General features: G+C 39.1%; 3 protein-coding genes across 3 annotated transcripts; 1 reads left to right on the top strand and 2 right to left on the bottom strand.

Annotated features, from left to right (window-relative positions):
• Positions 1-465: 465 nt before the first annotated feature.
• On the bottom strand, positions 466-2,432 carry LOC123969160 (claudin domain-containing protein 1-like). Its single transcript, XM_046046284.1, has 4 exons — positions 2,301-2,432; positions 1,389-1,949; positions 977-1,084; positions 466-707 (listed from the first exon to the last, which is right to left on the bottom strand). The coding sequence occupies exons 2-4, from the start codon at positions 1,666-1,668 to the stop codon at positions 481-483; spliced, it is 615 nt and encodes a 204-aa protein (XP_045902240.1). The 5' UTR covers positions 1,669-1,949; positions 2,301-2,432; the 3' UTR covers positions 466-480.
• A 362-nt stretch (positions 2,433-2,794) lies between these two features.
• On the bottom strand, positions 2,795-11,379 carry glb1 (galactosidase, beta 1). The gene is made up of 16 exons (XM_046046280.1): positions 11,171-11,379; positions 10,302-10,471; positions 9,710-9,860; positions 8,746-8,806; positions 8,577-8,671; positions 8,306-8,486; positions 7,269-7,327; positions 7,058-7,179; positions 6,608-6,648; positions 5,948-6,060; positions 5,719-5,793; positions 5,483-5,572; positions 5,218-5,331; positions 4,700-4,831; positions 4,254-4,487; positions 2,795-3,688 (listed from the first exon to the last, which is right to left on the bottom strand). The coding sequence occupies exons 1-16, from the start codon at positions 11,219-11,221 to the stop codon at positions 3,434-3,436; spliced, it is 1,944 nt and encodes a 647-aa protein (XP_045902236.1). The 5' UTR covers positions 11,222-11,379; the 3' UTR covers positions 2,795-3,433.
• A 1,206-nt stretch (positions 11,380-12,585) lies between these two features.
• ccdc86 (coiled-coil domain containing 86) lies at positions 12,586-16,847 on the top strand. Its single transcript, XM_046046281.1, has 4 exons — positions 12,586-13,243; positions 15,116-15,245; positions 15,330-15,404; positions 16,570-16,847. Exons 1-4 carry the CDS (start codon positions 12,723-12,725, stop codon positions 16,720-16,722), a joined length of 879 nt encoding a protein of 292 aa, XP_045902237.1. The 5' UTR covers positions 12,586-12,722; the 3' UTR covers positions 16,723-16,847.

The following is a 16,847-nucleotide window of genomic DNA, read 5'->3' as shown; positions in this document are numbered from 1 at the left end:
CACACACACACACACACACACACACACACACACACACACACACACACACACACACACACACTTCGAAGATCAGTTGACTATAGGCAAGACTTGACAATTCTGATTTGACTATGTAAATCGTTAGTCTGGGACAGCCCTAGTGAGCATTGAAAGCATTATATGTAACATTTGTGCATTAAAATATCTAACAACGACAGGACCTAAATACTTACATTATCCAAAATATTTCCAACAATATTCATATCCAGATAAATCATTATTTTATTTAAGATAATGGTACATTTCATTTGGTCGGTTGTCTATGGCATCATATTACATCTATCTATATATATCCTTCAACACATTACCTCGTCCGCGAACACGATTTCTGCTTCAGTCACATCAGAGATTGTCATCGGCAATGGTGGTTGTTTGACAATAACGACAAAAAACTCTGATGATCCTACACTAGTTCACGATGTCATCAATGTCTACCTTCTGTTATTTTTTTAATTGGGTAAGATCATTTCCATACCATTTTTCTGTGTTCTGTGGCTGGAAAATGCGAAATATGCATGCATTTCTCTCACCTGCAAGTACATGGAGCACTCCCACAACCAAAGTGGGGGTGAAGCTGCGGCACAGGCAGGCGCAGACCCCAACAAGGCCGCTGAGGAAGACTAAAGCCAGAGACACCAACGGCAAGAGAAACTGGCACCTCCACAAGTCTGAAAAAAGTGAGAACATTACCAAAAAAAAAAACTATGTACAAAAACATTATCTAATGTTCAAAGATGGCAGGTGTATGTTAAGACAGTAAAGGGAGGGGGACAGAGCAAGATGGTAAATTTTAACAAGTTTTTAAAAATTAAATTACAGGCCCATGTGATAAAGAAAAACAACTAATGAATCTCCAATTTTACACAATTCAAGTATATGTCCAGGTAATTTGAAGACAGAAAACGTACAGCAACCTACAGAGACAGGGTAGACTCACATGTTCTCAACAGATCTTCTTCACTGTTGTGGTTTCCAGGTGACCTGTATTTTGGAATAAACTGCTGAGGAAGAGTGAAGCTCACACACTGCGTCTCCATCTTTGGATCTAAAGTCAGAATCAGAGAAGCACAAACTCAACCAGTACACAGGATGTGATGCAGGCTTGGGCAGTGTGACGATAATATACAGTCCACCACGAGACGATAAAAACGCATCTGCCATCAGAGATTTTGATATATAATTTATACTGCGGTAGATATCAGTATACCTCATTATCATGTCTGAATAACATGATATCTATCTGATGGTATGGGATTTAGGATGTGAAATTCATTCAGCATTTGAATAATGTCGCCTGCAGAGAGCTGTATTGTGACAGATGATGACATTTTTTGATCAGGAAGTCTCACCTGGCTCTTTGAACCAGTGCGACTGGCCTGGCACCTGGATGCACCTCCACCACAGTCCCAGGGTGCCGTTCAGGCGGAACATGGTGTCGCTGTAAGTCTTCTCATCAAACTCTCCATTGATGAACTCCTCTTTGAGCTCGGAGGCATTGCTCCCCTTCCCTGGTGTACAGCTGTACTGGTACCAGTGCTGAGTTCCCACAGCCACAGAGAGGTACACTGTGGCCAGCAGGCTCAGCACCGAGCCGATGACCAGAGCTGTGGCATATCGATTGTCTACCATGGTCTAGATTCAGACAGGTCGTTTTGAGCCCGTATTTATAAGGAGAAACTGCTCTTATATAGATAAAAAAAAAATACAAATGCGGTTTCACTGCGTTATGAAGCCTGTGTTGTATGGCTAAAAATGATATTTCCGCTTGGTGTTTAGGCACCACGGCATGTCTGTTAACTCTTGCCAGGTAGTATGACAGTGTCAGAGTAACACAACATTGTACTCTACTCAATCCTATTGCTACTGTGCTGCATTTTGAGGAACGTCGTAAACACAGAGGCGTTCACAACCTGCCGAAGAATCAAAGATACACACAGGTTAGTGTTTAGCTTAGTCTTAAGTGCAGCATTACATCCTGTTGCTTAACCTAATAGTTAGTAAGCTACAGTAAAAACCTCAGTTGTTAGCTAGTTAGGGATGTTGCGTGTAGCTCAACGTTAATTGTTTCAGCTAATAATAACAAAGGAAGCTTCCTGAAGTGAACATCTTATCAGCTAGCTAAAGCTAATCATAGTTAGCTACAGCTGGCTGCATAAGAATCGAAACATTTAAACAACTACTAAACGTTAAATATTTAATTCACGTTTTTATTTACCTCTGGGCAGAACAAAACCTCTAAAAAATTGCGTTATTTCTTTTACCTGTTAAATTTCATGCAGGCCTCCGCGCTCTTCTTCTACGTTTCTAAGAGTTTTCTTCTTCTTTTTAAATTTAACGTCATTTGTCAACCAGCGTGTTAGGCGCACTACCGCCACCTTGTGCTTCAGAGTGTGAACTACTATGTCTATCTAACCTATTGAAGATGGACGGATAAGTTATTTAAACATATCAGTATCAGCATGTGTGTCAGCTGATAAGTAATATAATATTGCAGTAGAGACATTTTAAAAACGTTATGTTGAAAACACCTGGTTTATGTTTGATGAAAACATAAAAGCTCATAGTCTCATATCTACTGATATGGACAAAGAAGAAAATCCTTAATGTGCCGCATCTTCTTTGTTTTCTATTAATATTTAGCAGATAACTTTGTGCCCACTCTGCAAACCAATATCCCTCTAAGATAAAGTTTACGTCAAGAACAATTCATGAATTTCCAATAAAGGTACTAATAGAGAGCATCTGGACACTGCAGTACACATACCACTGATTTATTCAAGAAAAATATTGTTAAAAAGAGTTTAGTTCATAGCCATTATTGTAATCTTACCCCCCATTATTCCCATTCATTTTATTTCCAAAGCTACCACCAAGACACAGTTTAGGCAGAGATTCACATACATTCTCCATCTTTACTACAACAAATTAAATATAGCTTTAATCAGGACAAATCATTTAATCTATGGACATATCAGAAGTCCCACAGTGCACCTGTAGTTGTATGATAATACATATAGTATTTCCCTGATGAGTCTGTGACATAAAAAAATAACACATTCTCTGAAATACAGGCTGCTGTGATGATTCATTTGGCAATATCCAATTTTTTTGAAGAAAAAAAAAGGTTTTCAATACAAATGTCATACAGGATCAGCGAGGTAGAGCTGATGTGATGGTTAAATAAAACATAAGGCAAAAAATAAATTCGTACACTTTTCATAAAGACACGTTCGATCATTGATGTCCCAGATTTACCTTCTTTCACACATTACAGCTTTTTAAAATAAAAAAAAAACAACACATCAAGCTCACACAGCATGTGCTCATTTGGGATTTGTTCATCAGCGAGAAGTGCAAATTGATTCCTTTTGCGCAGCAGCGAGTTCCCTTCTTATCACAACAAATCGTCTTTATTGAAGAGTCTCCTGTGCTGTTTGTAGTCAGACAGGACTGTTGCATTCAGGATGTGGGTTGTAGTAAACTCCACACTGCATGGCCCTGAGCTGCAGGGGGCCTCTTCCAGCTCCAGGACAGTCACATTGTTGGGTGCAGCTGTGCTGAGGATGTTGGCCGGGACAAAAAGAGTCAACTGAGGACCCCGGCTCGGCCAGTAACGTCCCAAGTTGAAACCATTAATCCAAACTTGCCCCTGAAAAAAAACAAACATTTAAATTAGTCTACTGTATTTGCATTTCATTTTACAAAAGACATTTAGAAAAACTGGTGTAAACGGGCTAATATTTTCAATTATGATTGGTTGAGTTTTTCATCTGGTCAAACTCCTCAATATCTATATACCTGTAATTTATACAAACCAAAAAAAAAGGAATTAGGCCTTTAATAAAAACTCGACACATGACACATTACTTTTTGGGCTGCGACCAACGGTTATTTTCCTTATTTTGTTTAGCATATTTTGAAATAGTTGATCAATCATTTAGTCTGTAAAATGTTGGGAAATACTCTAGTGAAAAATGCCCATTACAGGTACTCCTAAATCCATGATGTAGAATACAAATTGCTTGTTTTTATTACCAACCCTCCAAAACCCAAAGATATATTCAATTTACAAGACTCTACAGCAGAAGGCAGCAGAAAATATGTTGACATCTGAGAAGCTGGAACCAGTACCACTGAAATCAGTATAGATTTCTTTTAAAGGACAAAATTGCTTCAATTCTAACTACATGTCATGTCCTGTATGGATGACATGCCTTTCTCCATTTGGGCAGTTTGAGGTAGGTGTCCTGGGGCAGGTCTGGGATACCGTCAGGAATGATGAAACTTCCCTTGTAGAAGGCTGGAAGGGAAAGAGCAGCAGGCTGAGGTGGGTCTGTTGGTTTGGTTTCACTGAGAAGGCCGCGACTGACTGCTTCATCGACACTGAGACTGTACATGGTCCAGCCAAGGAGCGTATCTGTCCCCAGGGTCAAGTTGGACACCAGGCCCTGTGCAGCAAGGACCCCAGACAGGAAGAGCAGAGGGGGAGCATCATGTTGGTAAGTCACCAATCATTTCACACAGGTTGAAATTCCTACCGACATATCTGCTTGATGGAAACTCTAAAGTACAGTAAAGCCCCACGATAGTTAGAAAGACATCTACATGTCACAGCACATAAAGTCACTTTAAAATGTAGCTGAAAAAAAAAAACAACAACCTTAAAGTCATTGATGTCTCTTCCGTAGTTGATTCGGCCCATGCTCTCCACCAGTATGTCCACCTGACTGCCAGCTGTCCCTGTCACGTTGATAGTTAGGGCTTTGTTCCTTTCGAGAATCCCCACAGCCACCTTCAGAAGAAATCAGCATGGCTTTTATGTTGGCAGACTTCCGATTCATATCAGAAATAATCAGAGTTTGCAACATTTTTAACTCAGAATCATTTGTAACATTTCTATATGGATCTATGGATCCAAATAGAAATGTTACAGTCAAAATACCAAAACAATACTGTTTTCTACACCCAACTATAAAAACATGCAACTGTAAAAATACTGCTGCTAATCTAAAAGCTACAGACATGTTTGATGGTATCAAATAAATATTTTGAAAGTTTGATGGCAGCTGCACATTTAACTGATCCAGTGGTGAGCAATGATGACAAACTCTGTGAAATGAGCGTGGAGCATGTGCGTGAATCTGCGTATAATATCTAATAAGAAACAATCAGACTCACCCCGTTCACTGACACATACGCTCTATCATGGACGCCGTTCAGCGGGGACGACAGTGGAGTTGGTGTGCTGCAGTTAACAGGCAGAGTCGTCCTGTAGAGCACAAAACCAAAGGCCTACAGGACCAACAGGGAAGAGATAAATCAACAACTGAAGAAAAGTTAAAAAGCATCATCAATCATATGACAAAATATTGCTGGTGAACTTGTGTGGAGGGGGCAACAATACGTTTTTTACTACATGAAACAGCAAAACATTAAAGGGTACCTGGTTCAGTTCAACGAAAGTCTGAGGATTCAAGCTTTTGATGGGCCCGGAGAAAGACAGTATTTCTAAAGCGTCTGATACCGTCTGGAGCTGAGGTGACAGAGGGTTACTTTTTTAGTATTTATTCTTCATGTTTTAAATCAGGTGACAAAAAAGTGAGATCTCGAAAAGTAAAGGCTTTAATAACTTAATACAGATATGAATTCATAGAAACACAGTGTCAACATAGTACCTACCTTTTTCATAACAACAGTCCCATAGGAATACTTTGGAGTTGTTGGTGGTATTGGTCCCGCTGGTATCTCATGGTACTGTTGTGAAAAGATACACTAGTTCTTCACTACAGTACACTGTACTGTACATAAGTAAAAAAAACAACAACTAATAACACCCCTTACGTTTGCACAGAATACAGCTGAAGTGATTTTTAAAAGCAAAACTAGAGGGCTGCACTGGTGTTCTTACCATTTTGATCACCTCTCGAATAGCAAAGTACTTCTCTGTGAGGTCTCCTGCTTCTGTGAGCGGGGCATCGTAGTCGTAGCTTGTGGGCTGTGGTAAGTATGGTGCATTGGCACCTGAGGTAACAAGAAGAAATTATCGTTGTGCCGATAATTTCGGCCAATATGAGCTAATTGCAGATATATCTATATTGGTGTTTTTAACAGCCGATAAATGACAATTAAAATAAAGAAACAGAGAGACAGATGCCGGATCCTTCAATCATGTTGTGTTGCATTGTTGGTCCACCAGAAGGCACTCTAAACATAGCAATCATATGACATAATTAACTGTACTTTTGTTCAAAGTACTTTTTATCCCAGTAACAATAAAAAAGAGTTTTATTTTAAGCTGACTTTTGTCATGTTATCTTGGTGAGGTCTCATAACTACACATAAGAAATGTTAGGGATAATCTTATATGTTGCGTGTTTCTGAAAAGAAGAAAAAAAAAAAAAAAAAAAAAAAAAAAAAAAAAAAATCGGCCAATATGTTGGAATATTAATTAATTTATTAATAATATATACTCGGTAATCGGTATTGGTCTTAAAAATTCCATTTGGGTCAGGCTCTACTTAAAACGATTATGCCATCTCATTAATCCAGTCTGTCGAAGTGCACTCACCATTCCAGTATCCAAAGTTAGTTCCTCCTATGAACATATACCTGTAAGGAGACAAATGAAAATAAAATGTTGACATAGGCTAAATAAAGCACAAATAATAACTGTAAACTGCATTTATTCTTTCTCTTCAAGAGCATGTATTTGCAGATGTACATTATGTAATTATTAACCCTTTATAACAACTTGTACACACTTACAATTTATTAGTGGATAGCCCCTTGAGATGAAGCATCTCATTTTTAAGGGGTTCCAAAAACACAAATACATACTACAAAGACAAAACATAACTAGTACACAACAAATACACAGAACAAGTACACAAAAACAGTTGGCTCACTCAGCTTCTTCCACCCACACCCCATACCAACAACAATTACATCACATTCCTGACATTAGCTGATGATGCCGCATCAGTGTGTCTTAACTTGCCCCAGAAATCTGTAGACTCACAGGTTGACATTTGCTCCAGCGGCCAGGATCTCGTTGAGGGACTTGGCCACTCTGGCAGACGACACGACGGAGTGAGGTGACCCCCAGTGGTCCAGCCAGCCAGTGTAAAATTCAGAGTTCACCTGTTAACAGAGGAGGAAAACCCTCTGAGCATCTGAGGGAAAATGTAGTGTGGTTTTAAAATACAAACCGTATCGAGGGAAATACTTGCCAAAGGTCCACTAGGTTCAGCGTGTCTCTGTGCCTCGAAGGCAGCAGTTACATTTCCGCCTAACAGAATTAACAACACAAACATAAGCTCACATGTATTTGTGCGATTTCCTTGTTACTTCTGACTCATCAAAAATGCGTCATTAAAGGCAGAATGAGTAGGATTTTCCTAAAAACGATGTATAGACTCATGCAAAAATAATGCCTTTTAATCATCACCACGCATGGCAGTGTCTGTATCTGCAGACACCCTGCCCTCTGCCTGTATTTTTTTATTTAGCTGTGTTTGGGATGTTTCTGCATCAAACCCTTTGGGCAGTGGGTGTAGCCCCAGCCAATAACAGCTACAAACACTGAGGTTAACATAGTTAAGATTGCTATAAAAAAATCTACTTTTCCATTACAACAAATGTAATGTTCCAATAATAGTGTCTAGCAGTGTACGTCCACACTAAGTCTTACTATCAACCAATGCAAATAACTATATGTTTTGAGAAAACCTACAGACCCTCCATGTTGTAGTGCTGAGTTTGAGCCTTTTTACATACAGTCTGTGGTTTGAGCTTAGAATCATTTTCTGTCGAAAACACAAGCCATGGCGGTAGTAAGTTGACGGTCGGAGACTCACTGCTATTGTCTGTAATGAGCTGGTATACAGTATATCTGACGGTAGCTAACATTACTGTTAACAATGTATTTTTAACGTTCAAGAACTTATACAGCAGTATATACAGCATTGGGCATACGTTTCTGGTGTTGTTGAGCCAGGGAGGAGAGGCCAACTTTGAATGTTGTGTTTACAAACTGCAACCAACAAATCCGACTCATTCTGCCTTTAAGTCAATGTGAAGGGAAAAAAACAACCTATCACTTAAATCGCAAAATATTAAAGTAAGGTACCTCATATGTAAAGTATCTTAGCAAATGGCTTTTGCAATACAACGGTAACTTCACATAGCAACACATAACTGAACCTTTAACCCCACTATCAATATTTGCTGTAAATTGCAGAACACTGACTAGCCACCTGACACCTACCTGGCCCAAAGTCAACAGTGGCGTAGAGACCTTGTATTGTGCCACACTTGAGGTAGCCGATCCCAGCTCCATCTGTGGTGAAGAGCACCACCTCCTCTCCCAGGTGAGAGCGGAACAGCGTGGACAGGTGACGCATGTAGTTGTAGTCGCAGGCGAAGTAACTGCCATACTCATTCTCCACCTACCAAACAGAGGCACAACCAGAGATGTTATTTCCTTCGTGAATTAAGTGCTATAATGACACGTAATACACAGCAACAGAATCAACCACCTGCACAGTGATGATAGGACCTCCATTCTGGTAGAGAAATGGCTTTATCATTGGCAGTAGCTTCCCCATCCACTTATCTACTGCTGCAATGTAATCTGAAATATACAAATTATATTGTTACAACCGTGCCTATATTCAATCATTCATGCTATTTACCTTTGATTCTCACCTGGATCTGAGGACCGCAGCACAATGTCTTTCTTGTTGAGAAGCCAGGCAGGCAGCCCACCCTGGTGGACAGAATAACGCAAACAATGGTTGGTGCAACTTAAATGGCATACTATAAAGAAATGACCACAAGTTTAACTGATTATAAAGTATTTAAAAAGTAGCTGCAAGTTTGTCATTGTCCTTCATGAAGAATAATGATTGCGGTCCACTTTCACTTATCAGTTCTAAAACATTCCAGGAGTGACTAGTTCTCATACTGCAGAACAAATACCAAAACACCCATAGATACAAAACCACTCCTGCAACATAATGTACTCTCATTTCCCCCGAAATATTGCCAAATACACTTCTACCAACCTAAAAGCAGTGTATTTCACCTTATTTTGTCTCAAAACAAACTATTTCTGCATATGAATGAACAACTGAGAGGTAGACTATGCTTAAGTTATGGTTTTAATAATTCTTTCCACTGTGAAAAGTGTCAAGATTTGACTCCACTTTGACTGATGTTAATTAAAGCTGATTTCAGCTGCAGTTCTTTGTGAAGGAGTGAACTACATACTTGTACAGCAATCATCAATTAAACCATGAATCCTTCCTAGTTCACTGAACAGTAAACCTACGACTAATAGTTTGTTCTAGTCTGTAAATAAATTGATCAGATGTTTTCTGTGTATAATCTTGATCTTCAAAGTAAGTACTACCTATAGCTATCAAATAAATGTAGTAGTTTAAAAGGTACAATATTTCCCTCTTAAATGTGTTTAAGTAGAAGTGATCATCAGCAGGGATCTAAATGCCTTTTCATTATGAGGTCTCTTCATTGTTCTGTAAGGGTAAGTCTGTTTCTGATATGTACTGTAAGCTGAGAGTTAAATATTTAAGTAATATTAAGTATTTCCTAATTACCTCTGAATACCCTCAAACTCAAGATGTGTACATCTGCTGACGAACGCACTCACCATGTCCCACTCTGCACATATGTAGGGACCAGGCCGAAGGATGACCAGTAAGCCGATGTCTTGGGCCAGCTTAAGGAAATATTCCACATCCCTTTCTCCGCTAAAATTGTAGAGGCCCGGAGACTCCTCGTGATAGTTCCAGGGGATGTACCTTCAACAAGAATGAAGTGTTAGTTTAATCCAAACACACGACTCAAGTTATTTATGGAAGTTGAATGTTGTGGCTGGCTCATATACACAAGAGACCAGGATAATTCACTCTATATCGATACTGTTTTACAGGGAGTCCTGGGTGCATAAACAAAAAATAAGACAATTAAAACATATCAGACAGTAGCATCAGTTGGTACAATGTGTCCATCAAGTGCACAGTTACTTGAACTATCTCCACTACGCTGTTAGTACCAGAAATTTGAGGAGGTTTGTCACATTATGTGGTCTAATGGCACAAACATGCAAACGTTTGGAACAGAAATGTGAAGTCAGTTAGTTTTTGTTTTGCAGCCAGTGGAGACATGGCAGCCTGTGACCCGAAACAACAAACCAAAGTCAGAGCAAAGCGTGCAGAGAGCGAGACACGAGTCAAACCTACGTCTGGATGGCATTCAGTCCTGCCATGTACATCTTAAGCAGTCGATCCTTCCAGTAGACTCTGGGGACCCTGTTGTAATGGATGCTTCCTGCTATGTAACGAAACTCTTCCCCATCCTTCCGAAAGCAGTCATTCTTGTAATCCACGCTGAATGACGGAGGCGCCCCGAGCTGCAGGTCAACACATCATAATTTGAATCAGAGCTGACTTTATAGGCATCACAGTGATCACCACTTGTAGACAGTTTATACTGCGTTCCAATGTGTGGTTAAAGTTTCATGTTTTCATGGGGCAGGGCTGACATCTCAACTGACTTTAGAACGTGTCATCCAGAGAGTGCAACCTTGACTTTCTACTAAAGGTTGTGAATAATGCTTCATTGTAAGATACTGTACCAACCAACCAACATAGTTTAAATATTTTCCCATTGAAGGTGTTTTTAAATGCCTGATTGGTAGATTGGACTATATAGATTACAAGTATACAAATTGAAGTTTGGCTTCTAGATTAAAACACAAGAATGTATTTGTTTTACTGAACTGAGACAAAAACTGAAATTATGAGCCAAAAGTACCCGATGTATGGCAAATCTGCACATTTTACTGATCTTAATATACCTTCAAGACTATCAAAAGGTATTAATAACTGTCATTTAGATGTGTGTAAGGTCTATGTACTCAGATATGTGCTAATCAATCTAACAGCAAGTTACAGTCCTTTATGTAGAATTTTGGTGGCAGGGTTTTTCATAAAAGTAGACATATATTGTGTTTCTATCAGCTTAATGTTATTGCAGTAAAGCTGCGGGTACAACTGCTTTAATGTCGAGAATAGAGTATAAAAACGTTTTTAAAATCAAAGGTACTCACTGAATATCCAAACAGCAGCAGCAGTATGCTTCCCACTGCGAGCAGAGACATGATGAGTCCTCACACGAGGCCTGCTGTCCGGTTTTAAGTGCAGAGTCAAATTAATGTACATTTACATCAAGTATTTTCTTGACCAGTCAGCTGCTGTACTTCCTCGAGTCCACCGATATTTTGAACGGGCGGCGTCATGAGTTGAGGAAGTAAAGTCATGTGATGCTGAATTGTTGTGGTGTGAAAACGCTCTTTAACCAGTAGATGGCAGTGGTGCGCGTTTTATTTCGGTGAAATTATGCGCATGGGCATCTAGTTTTAGTAGCGTTTATGAGGGAACCAACGATGCAAACGCAGTGTTACCAAGGATACAAATAAAAATCTGGTCTGAAAAATACAACATAAGAATATATTTACATTTCTTTAAATTAAGAAAAGGAAAAATTATTTCATTTCATCTGCTCACTAGCTTGTTTTATTAGGGGAAACATGCAGATTAAATATGTGAAGGACATGAAGTTAATGAATAGATAGTATTTGAAGTGCACTGATGAAAGTGAAAATCCACATTACATTTTAGAGACATTGGATTATGTATCACTACAAAGCATGAAAGTTATTAGGCATTCCATAGACCATATCAATAATGAACACATTTAATTTTTTGCATGACTACATAATAGGTTACATTGGATCATTAAACAAACAGGAATAGCTTTTCTTCTTTCCTTCTTTTTTTTAAAAGTTTCTTGAGACATCTGTACAATAATGTATGCTTGTGTGTTTCATAAAAGAAAAATAATACACCTTTTTTACCAATTTGAGTATGAGATTATTTTATTTCAGGTAAAATACTTCTTATTAAAGTGGAGATTGTTCAAATGTTCTTCTTTAATTCAACATATATCATACTCTAAGCCTCATAAACAGAATATATATATATATTTAAAATATATATATAAATATATATATATATATATATTTAAAATATGGTAGGCCTAGTAGAACCATATTTTTACATTACGGTCAGATCAATCAAAACTTTTATTACAAACTTAACGTCGAAATCTTACCCACAACAATATAACGCCACTAAGCTTAGTTAGTTACTTGTGTTTAATATGGTGTCTTCTATGTGTATTTTCTGCTGTACTGGGCCCCGCTTCAGAAAGTGGGATTAGTGAAAACTCTTAAGTATGTTGGGAAACTCTGGGTTTTCTGTTTCAGAGACTGACATCAAATAACCCCGCCAACCTATGCTGTGAACCTAACCTTCTCGGGAGGAGGTTTACTTCAACGAACTCTTGAGTTTCCCGTCTCAGGCTCAGGGTTTGTTAAGCCTGCTTTCTGAAACAGAGCCCTGACCATTGTCGTCACATACTTGTCGTTGAGTTAACTTGAGTTCTCCCTCCAGACCAGCAGGTGGCGGTAATGCGCTCCTCCTTGTTTACCATCCGCCACAGAAGCGGAAATAAAGCAACGTACACATCGCTGGCGGTGATCACACGTGGGTTCACAAGTTTGTAAGAGTAATGTGGTGAAGTCATTTTAATTAGAAATCATGTCGAAGAGGCAGACAGCTATGTCCGAAGAAAAGCCCGGTTCTGAAGTGGGGCACGGGGAGAAGGAGGAGGTCCAGGTACCGCCGCCGGAGACTAGACGAACCCGTAGCGGCCGCAAAGTGCGCACTCCTGCAGCACTGCTAGACTCTGAAGCCCCGGTGAGGACTCCCAGCCGGAGGACTAGGAGGTCTGTCCTCCAGGAGCTGCCGGCGGTGGAAGCGAAAAACACGGAGGAGGTAACGCGGAGACCCGAAAGTCTGCCCGAGGAGAAGGTCAGTATGTCCGCTGAACCGGAGCCCTGTACCGTTTCGGAGACTGCTGCAGACACAGACGGATCCGACCTTAACGGGAGTGGTGACATTCACCTGTCCGGGCCTGCACCAGTAGAAAGGGGACCCACGAGTACAGAGACCGCCCCAAAGAAGAAGCCTCGTTTGGTTTCGAGTGGAAAACAAAACCCGGTCATACCGCTGGGAAAACCTAAATCTGGGAGAGTGTGGAAGGACCGCAACAAGCAGAGGTGAGGATATCACTGTGGCAGCATGCAGTTTACGAACCTATCTATAATGTAGGCCAAACGTTACTTAAGTACAGTTTTGAGCTGATGTACTTTTCTTGAATATTCTTATATTATCTATCACTGTATTGCATTTCAGGGGGACATTTTGTACGTTACCAGTTACCTTTAAGCAGGGGCGTAGGAGCGACTTTAAACCAGGGGGGGCGCTGAAATGCTAGGGGGGTTCAGGGGCATGCCCCCCTGATTTTTTTATTTTTATTTATTTAAATAAAGCACTTAAATGCTCATTTCTAATTGCTTTTGAAAACAGAATGTACTTATTAGTGTGGCTGAAAGAGGGTATTTGTAGTGACAGAAGATGGAGAAAAACTCGGAGAGGGTCAGAAGGACGGAGTATAATATAACTAGAACAAAACTGACTACATACCATAAAAACCATGGAACAGCTGCTAGTTTATTTAGCTAGCCGCAGTACAAATGTATTTAGTTATCCCAATGTTACACTTGTGAGCTGTCTGTGATATTCCCTGTGTCTCACTTGGCCCTGACTCTTCCTGCAACAAATATTTGTGAACACAGAGCTGTCTTCAAAGCAAACTTTTATGACATGCTTTTGGTCTAACAAAGTCTTTTATTATGTGAGTTATAGAATTTACTACGTCTAGTAGCTATCCATACAACTTACAAGCTCGTCCTCCTCAGTTTGTTCTACTACTTCTCCTGTGACCTCTGTCCTCTTCCTCTTTAAATACTGTAGGATGCTCATCTCTGTGTGAACATTTTGACTACTTTTCAATTGTTTATGGACACGTAGCAGTGACACACACCTCAGGACACAAGTTTTTAAAAAAGTGGCCCAGGAGTTTTTCCCTGGTCAGCCCACTCTCCAGACAAAGCATTTGTTGGAGCCTCTGGGTCTTCAGAGACATTTATTCCTGCGTTCCTGAGAATTTTATGAAAGTAGAGTACATAACTAAATGAGCATTTTAAAATACATTTTCAAAACTAGAAACCCCTCTCTAACTCTCCTAAAGTAATCACTTCAGCTGAGCCCTTGAGTAGATAACTAGGCCTAAACAAGTCATATCATCATCAGTCTTACCATAAACTGGTGCTTTGGACTGTGCTGGCTTTGACTCTGTTCTGCTCTTGCCCTCATCTCTGATGTTCACCATGTCAGCGCTAGTACTGGTGCAGTGGTGGGTAGAGTACTCAAAATCTTTACTCAAGAAAATGTACAATTACTCCCATAAAAAGTTAGAGCAAAAAATTACAAACCTAATCAAGTGAAACTATAATAATATATTTCATCTGCTGTTCATCAGGTTAGAAACAGCTGCAACATAGTTATTTCTTGGGAATGCAATTTGCTTTGCTGGTTGATTATGATTAGCTATTTCTGTTTAAAACAATTCATTTCTTTTTTAAAATCTCCATGAAGATGTTGATAAGATCACTTTAAAATATCACGCTTGCTGCCCAGCCACTATTGTTGGCTGTATCTTTTATTATGGACATGTAGCCAACCAAACCACTCGCTTTGCAGTAGCACAGGCAGCCAATACAATCTGATTATTCCTAAAGCATCTAACGATCTAACGCAACACGGAGCAGCTTGTTGCTGAAGCAGGTAAACCTGCATACAAAGTCGTCCTCCTCATGTTACATTATATTAAAATGATTAAAGTGAGCTCAGTGCAGTGAGGTCAACAGATTTCTTCTCAGGGTTGGAATTGAAAAGACTGAATCGGTGCATCCCTAATTTACATGGAACACATTATAAATGAGAGACACTATTAGAATTAGTCTTGTATTTTGTATTTTAGTCTTGTAGTATTCTATTAACCTGGTATGTGGGATTATGTCTTTTAGGTTCTCAGCAGTGGTGAGAGATAAACAGTTGTGCACTTCTTGGGAAAAGAAGATGGAGGCCAAGCGAGAGAAGGACCTGGTGAAACAGTTTACTTTGCAGCTTAAAGAGGAGAAAGCCAAACAGAAAGAGGTAAGCTAAAATTGTCAATGAATTAAACCTTTAACGTAATTTTTTTGCACCTTTTCATTTATTCTGTATTTCTTGGCTTCTTAGGAAAAGAGGAAAAGGAGAGAAGACAACTTGAAACGCCGCGCAGAGAACGAACGCAAATCAGAGATTGTGCAAGTGGTACGTCAACCGTTAAACTGACACCCTAACACCACACAAACACGCCACTTCCAATTTTGTACAAGTAGTCTCCAGAATATGCGAGAATGAATTGTATTACAAGCAGTTCATATTACACTGTGTCTGCAACATAATAACCCAAACCATGAAGGTGTTAACACGAGCTGTAACCCACAGACCTTATTGTACAAAAGTGAAGGTGTAATGCTCAGAGTGGGTCAAAGAAGAACGTTAACAACTGAAAAGCCGTACTGCAGAGCTGATAACTCTTTATTAGGGGTGGGAATCTCTGGGCACGATTCGATCATGGTTCAGAGTGCTGCGATGCGATAATAAAACAATTATTGATGCATCATTTTTTTTCTATACAAGATCTCTGGATAATTACTAAGCATTTGATTTGTGCATTAAAATCCAAAAGAAACATCTCCTAATTAGCTTAAAAGGACTAGCATGTAACCCTAATTTACTTCCTTAACCTCAACTCCATGGTTCTTTATTTCTTTAACAACCAGTTGTCAGACTCCTCTGAACACTGAAATATAATTATCAGGATGTACAGTATTTATACTGGTACATTAATTTTACTTTGTTAAAAGTGACAAATTTAGCAAATGTTACATAATAGCCGAAAAATGTGCTGTACAGGGGAGATGTTAGCTAGCACTAACTGCCATCACTTTTCCAGCAGTTGGGGAAACTACAGACTTTTATTAACTGACACACTGACCAGTGTTTTGTTTGTTTTTTTTTAAAATAACAATTATTTTAAGTTAGTTTTATAGTGTAAAGACTTTTGTCTGACGTAATGCCTTAGTGGAACACAGATAATTAACAGTTTATTTATTGTATGTGTGATATAAATGTACATACACATGTATTAAATTCCACATATACATAGGGCCTATGTGGAACTTATTTTTCAATAATATGATAGTAATTTTTACACAAAAAAGATAATTGTTACGTTAAATATCTTCTCTAACACACATTAGATTTGCATTACAGATATGGAGAAAGTTGTGCTTCAGAATTAGATTGCTATTAAAAACAGAGGTAATGAAGTGAAAGGCAGGTGTTAATTAGCAACACAAGCACACAGAATCTTTGTGTTGGTGATTTTACTTTCTGTTCTTAATATTCTCTTGTCTAATTTGTATCACAGATCAGGAACACAGCAAAGATCAAGAGGATGAAGAAAAAACAACTCAGGAAAATTGAGAAGAGAGACACGCTGGCTCTGCTGCAGAAGTCACAGAAGCAGAATGTAAAGGCCAAAGGGCAAAAAAGTAATAAGGTTGACCCAGATTTGACCTAAGACTAAAATAATAAAAAGGCATCAGGTCACTACTTTGCTTACATGTCTTATGTTTGAGTGTCTGAAATATTACATGTACTTTGGGAGGACTTACATGTGAACCCAATAAAAGCTTTTGAAATAGA

Source organism: Micropterus dolomieu, linkage group LG04 (genome assembly GCF_021292245.1).
Source record: "Micropterus dolomieu isolate WLL.071019.BEF.003 ecotype Adirondacks linkage group LG04, ASM2129224v1, whole genome shotgun sequence".
Taxonomy (NCBI): domain Eukaryota; kingdom Metazoa; phylum Chordata; class Actinopteri; order Centrarchiformes; family Centrarchidae; genus Micropterus; species Micropterus dolomieu.
The sequence above is the reverse complement of the archived record's forward strand: the minus strand, read 5'-3'. Positions and strand labels throughout refer to the sequence as shown.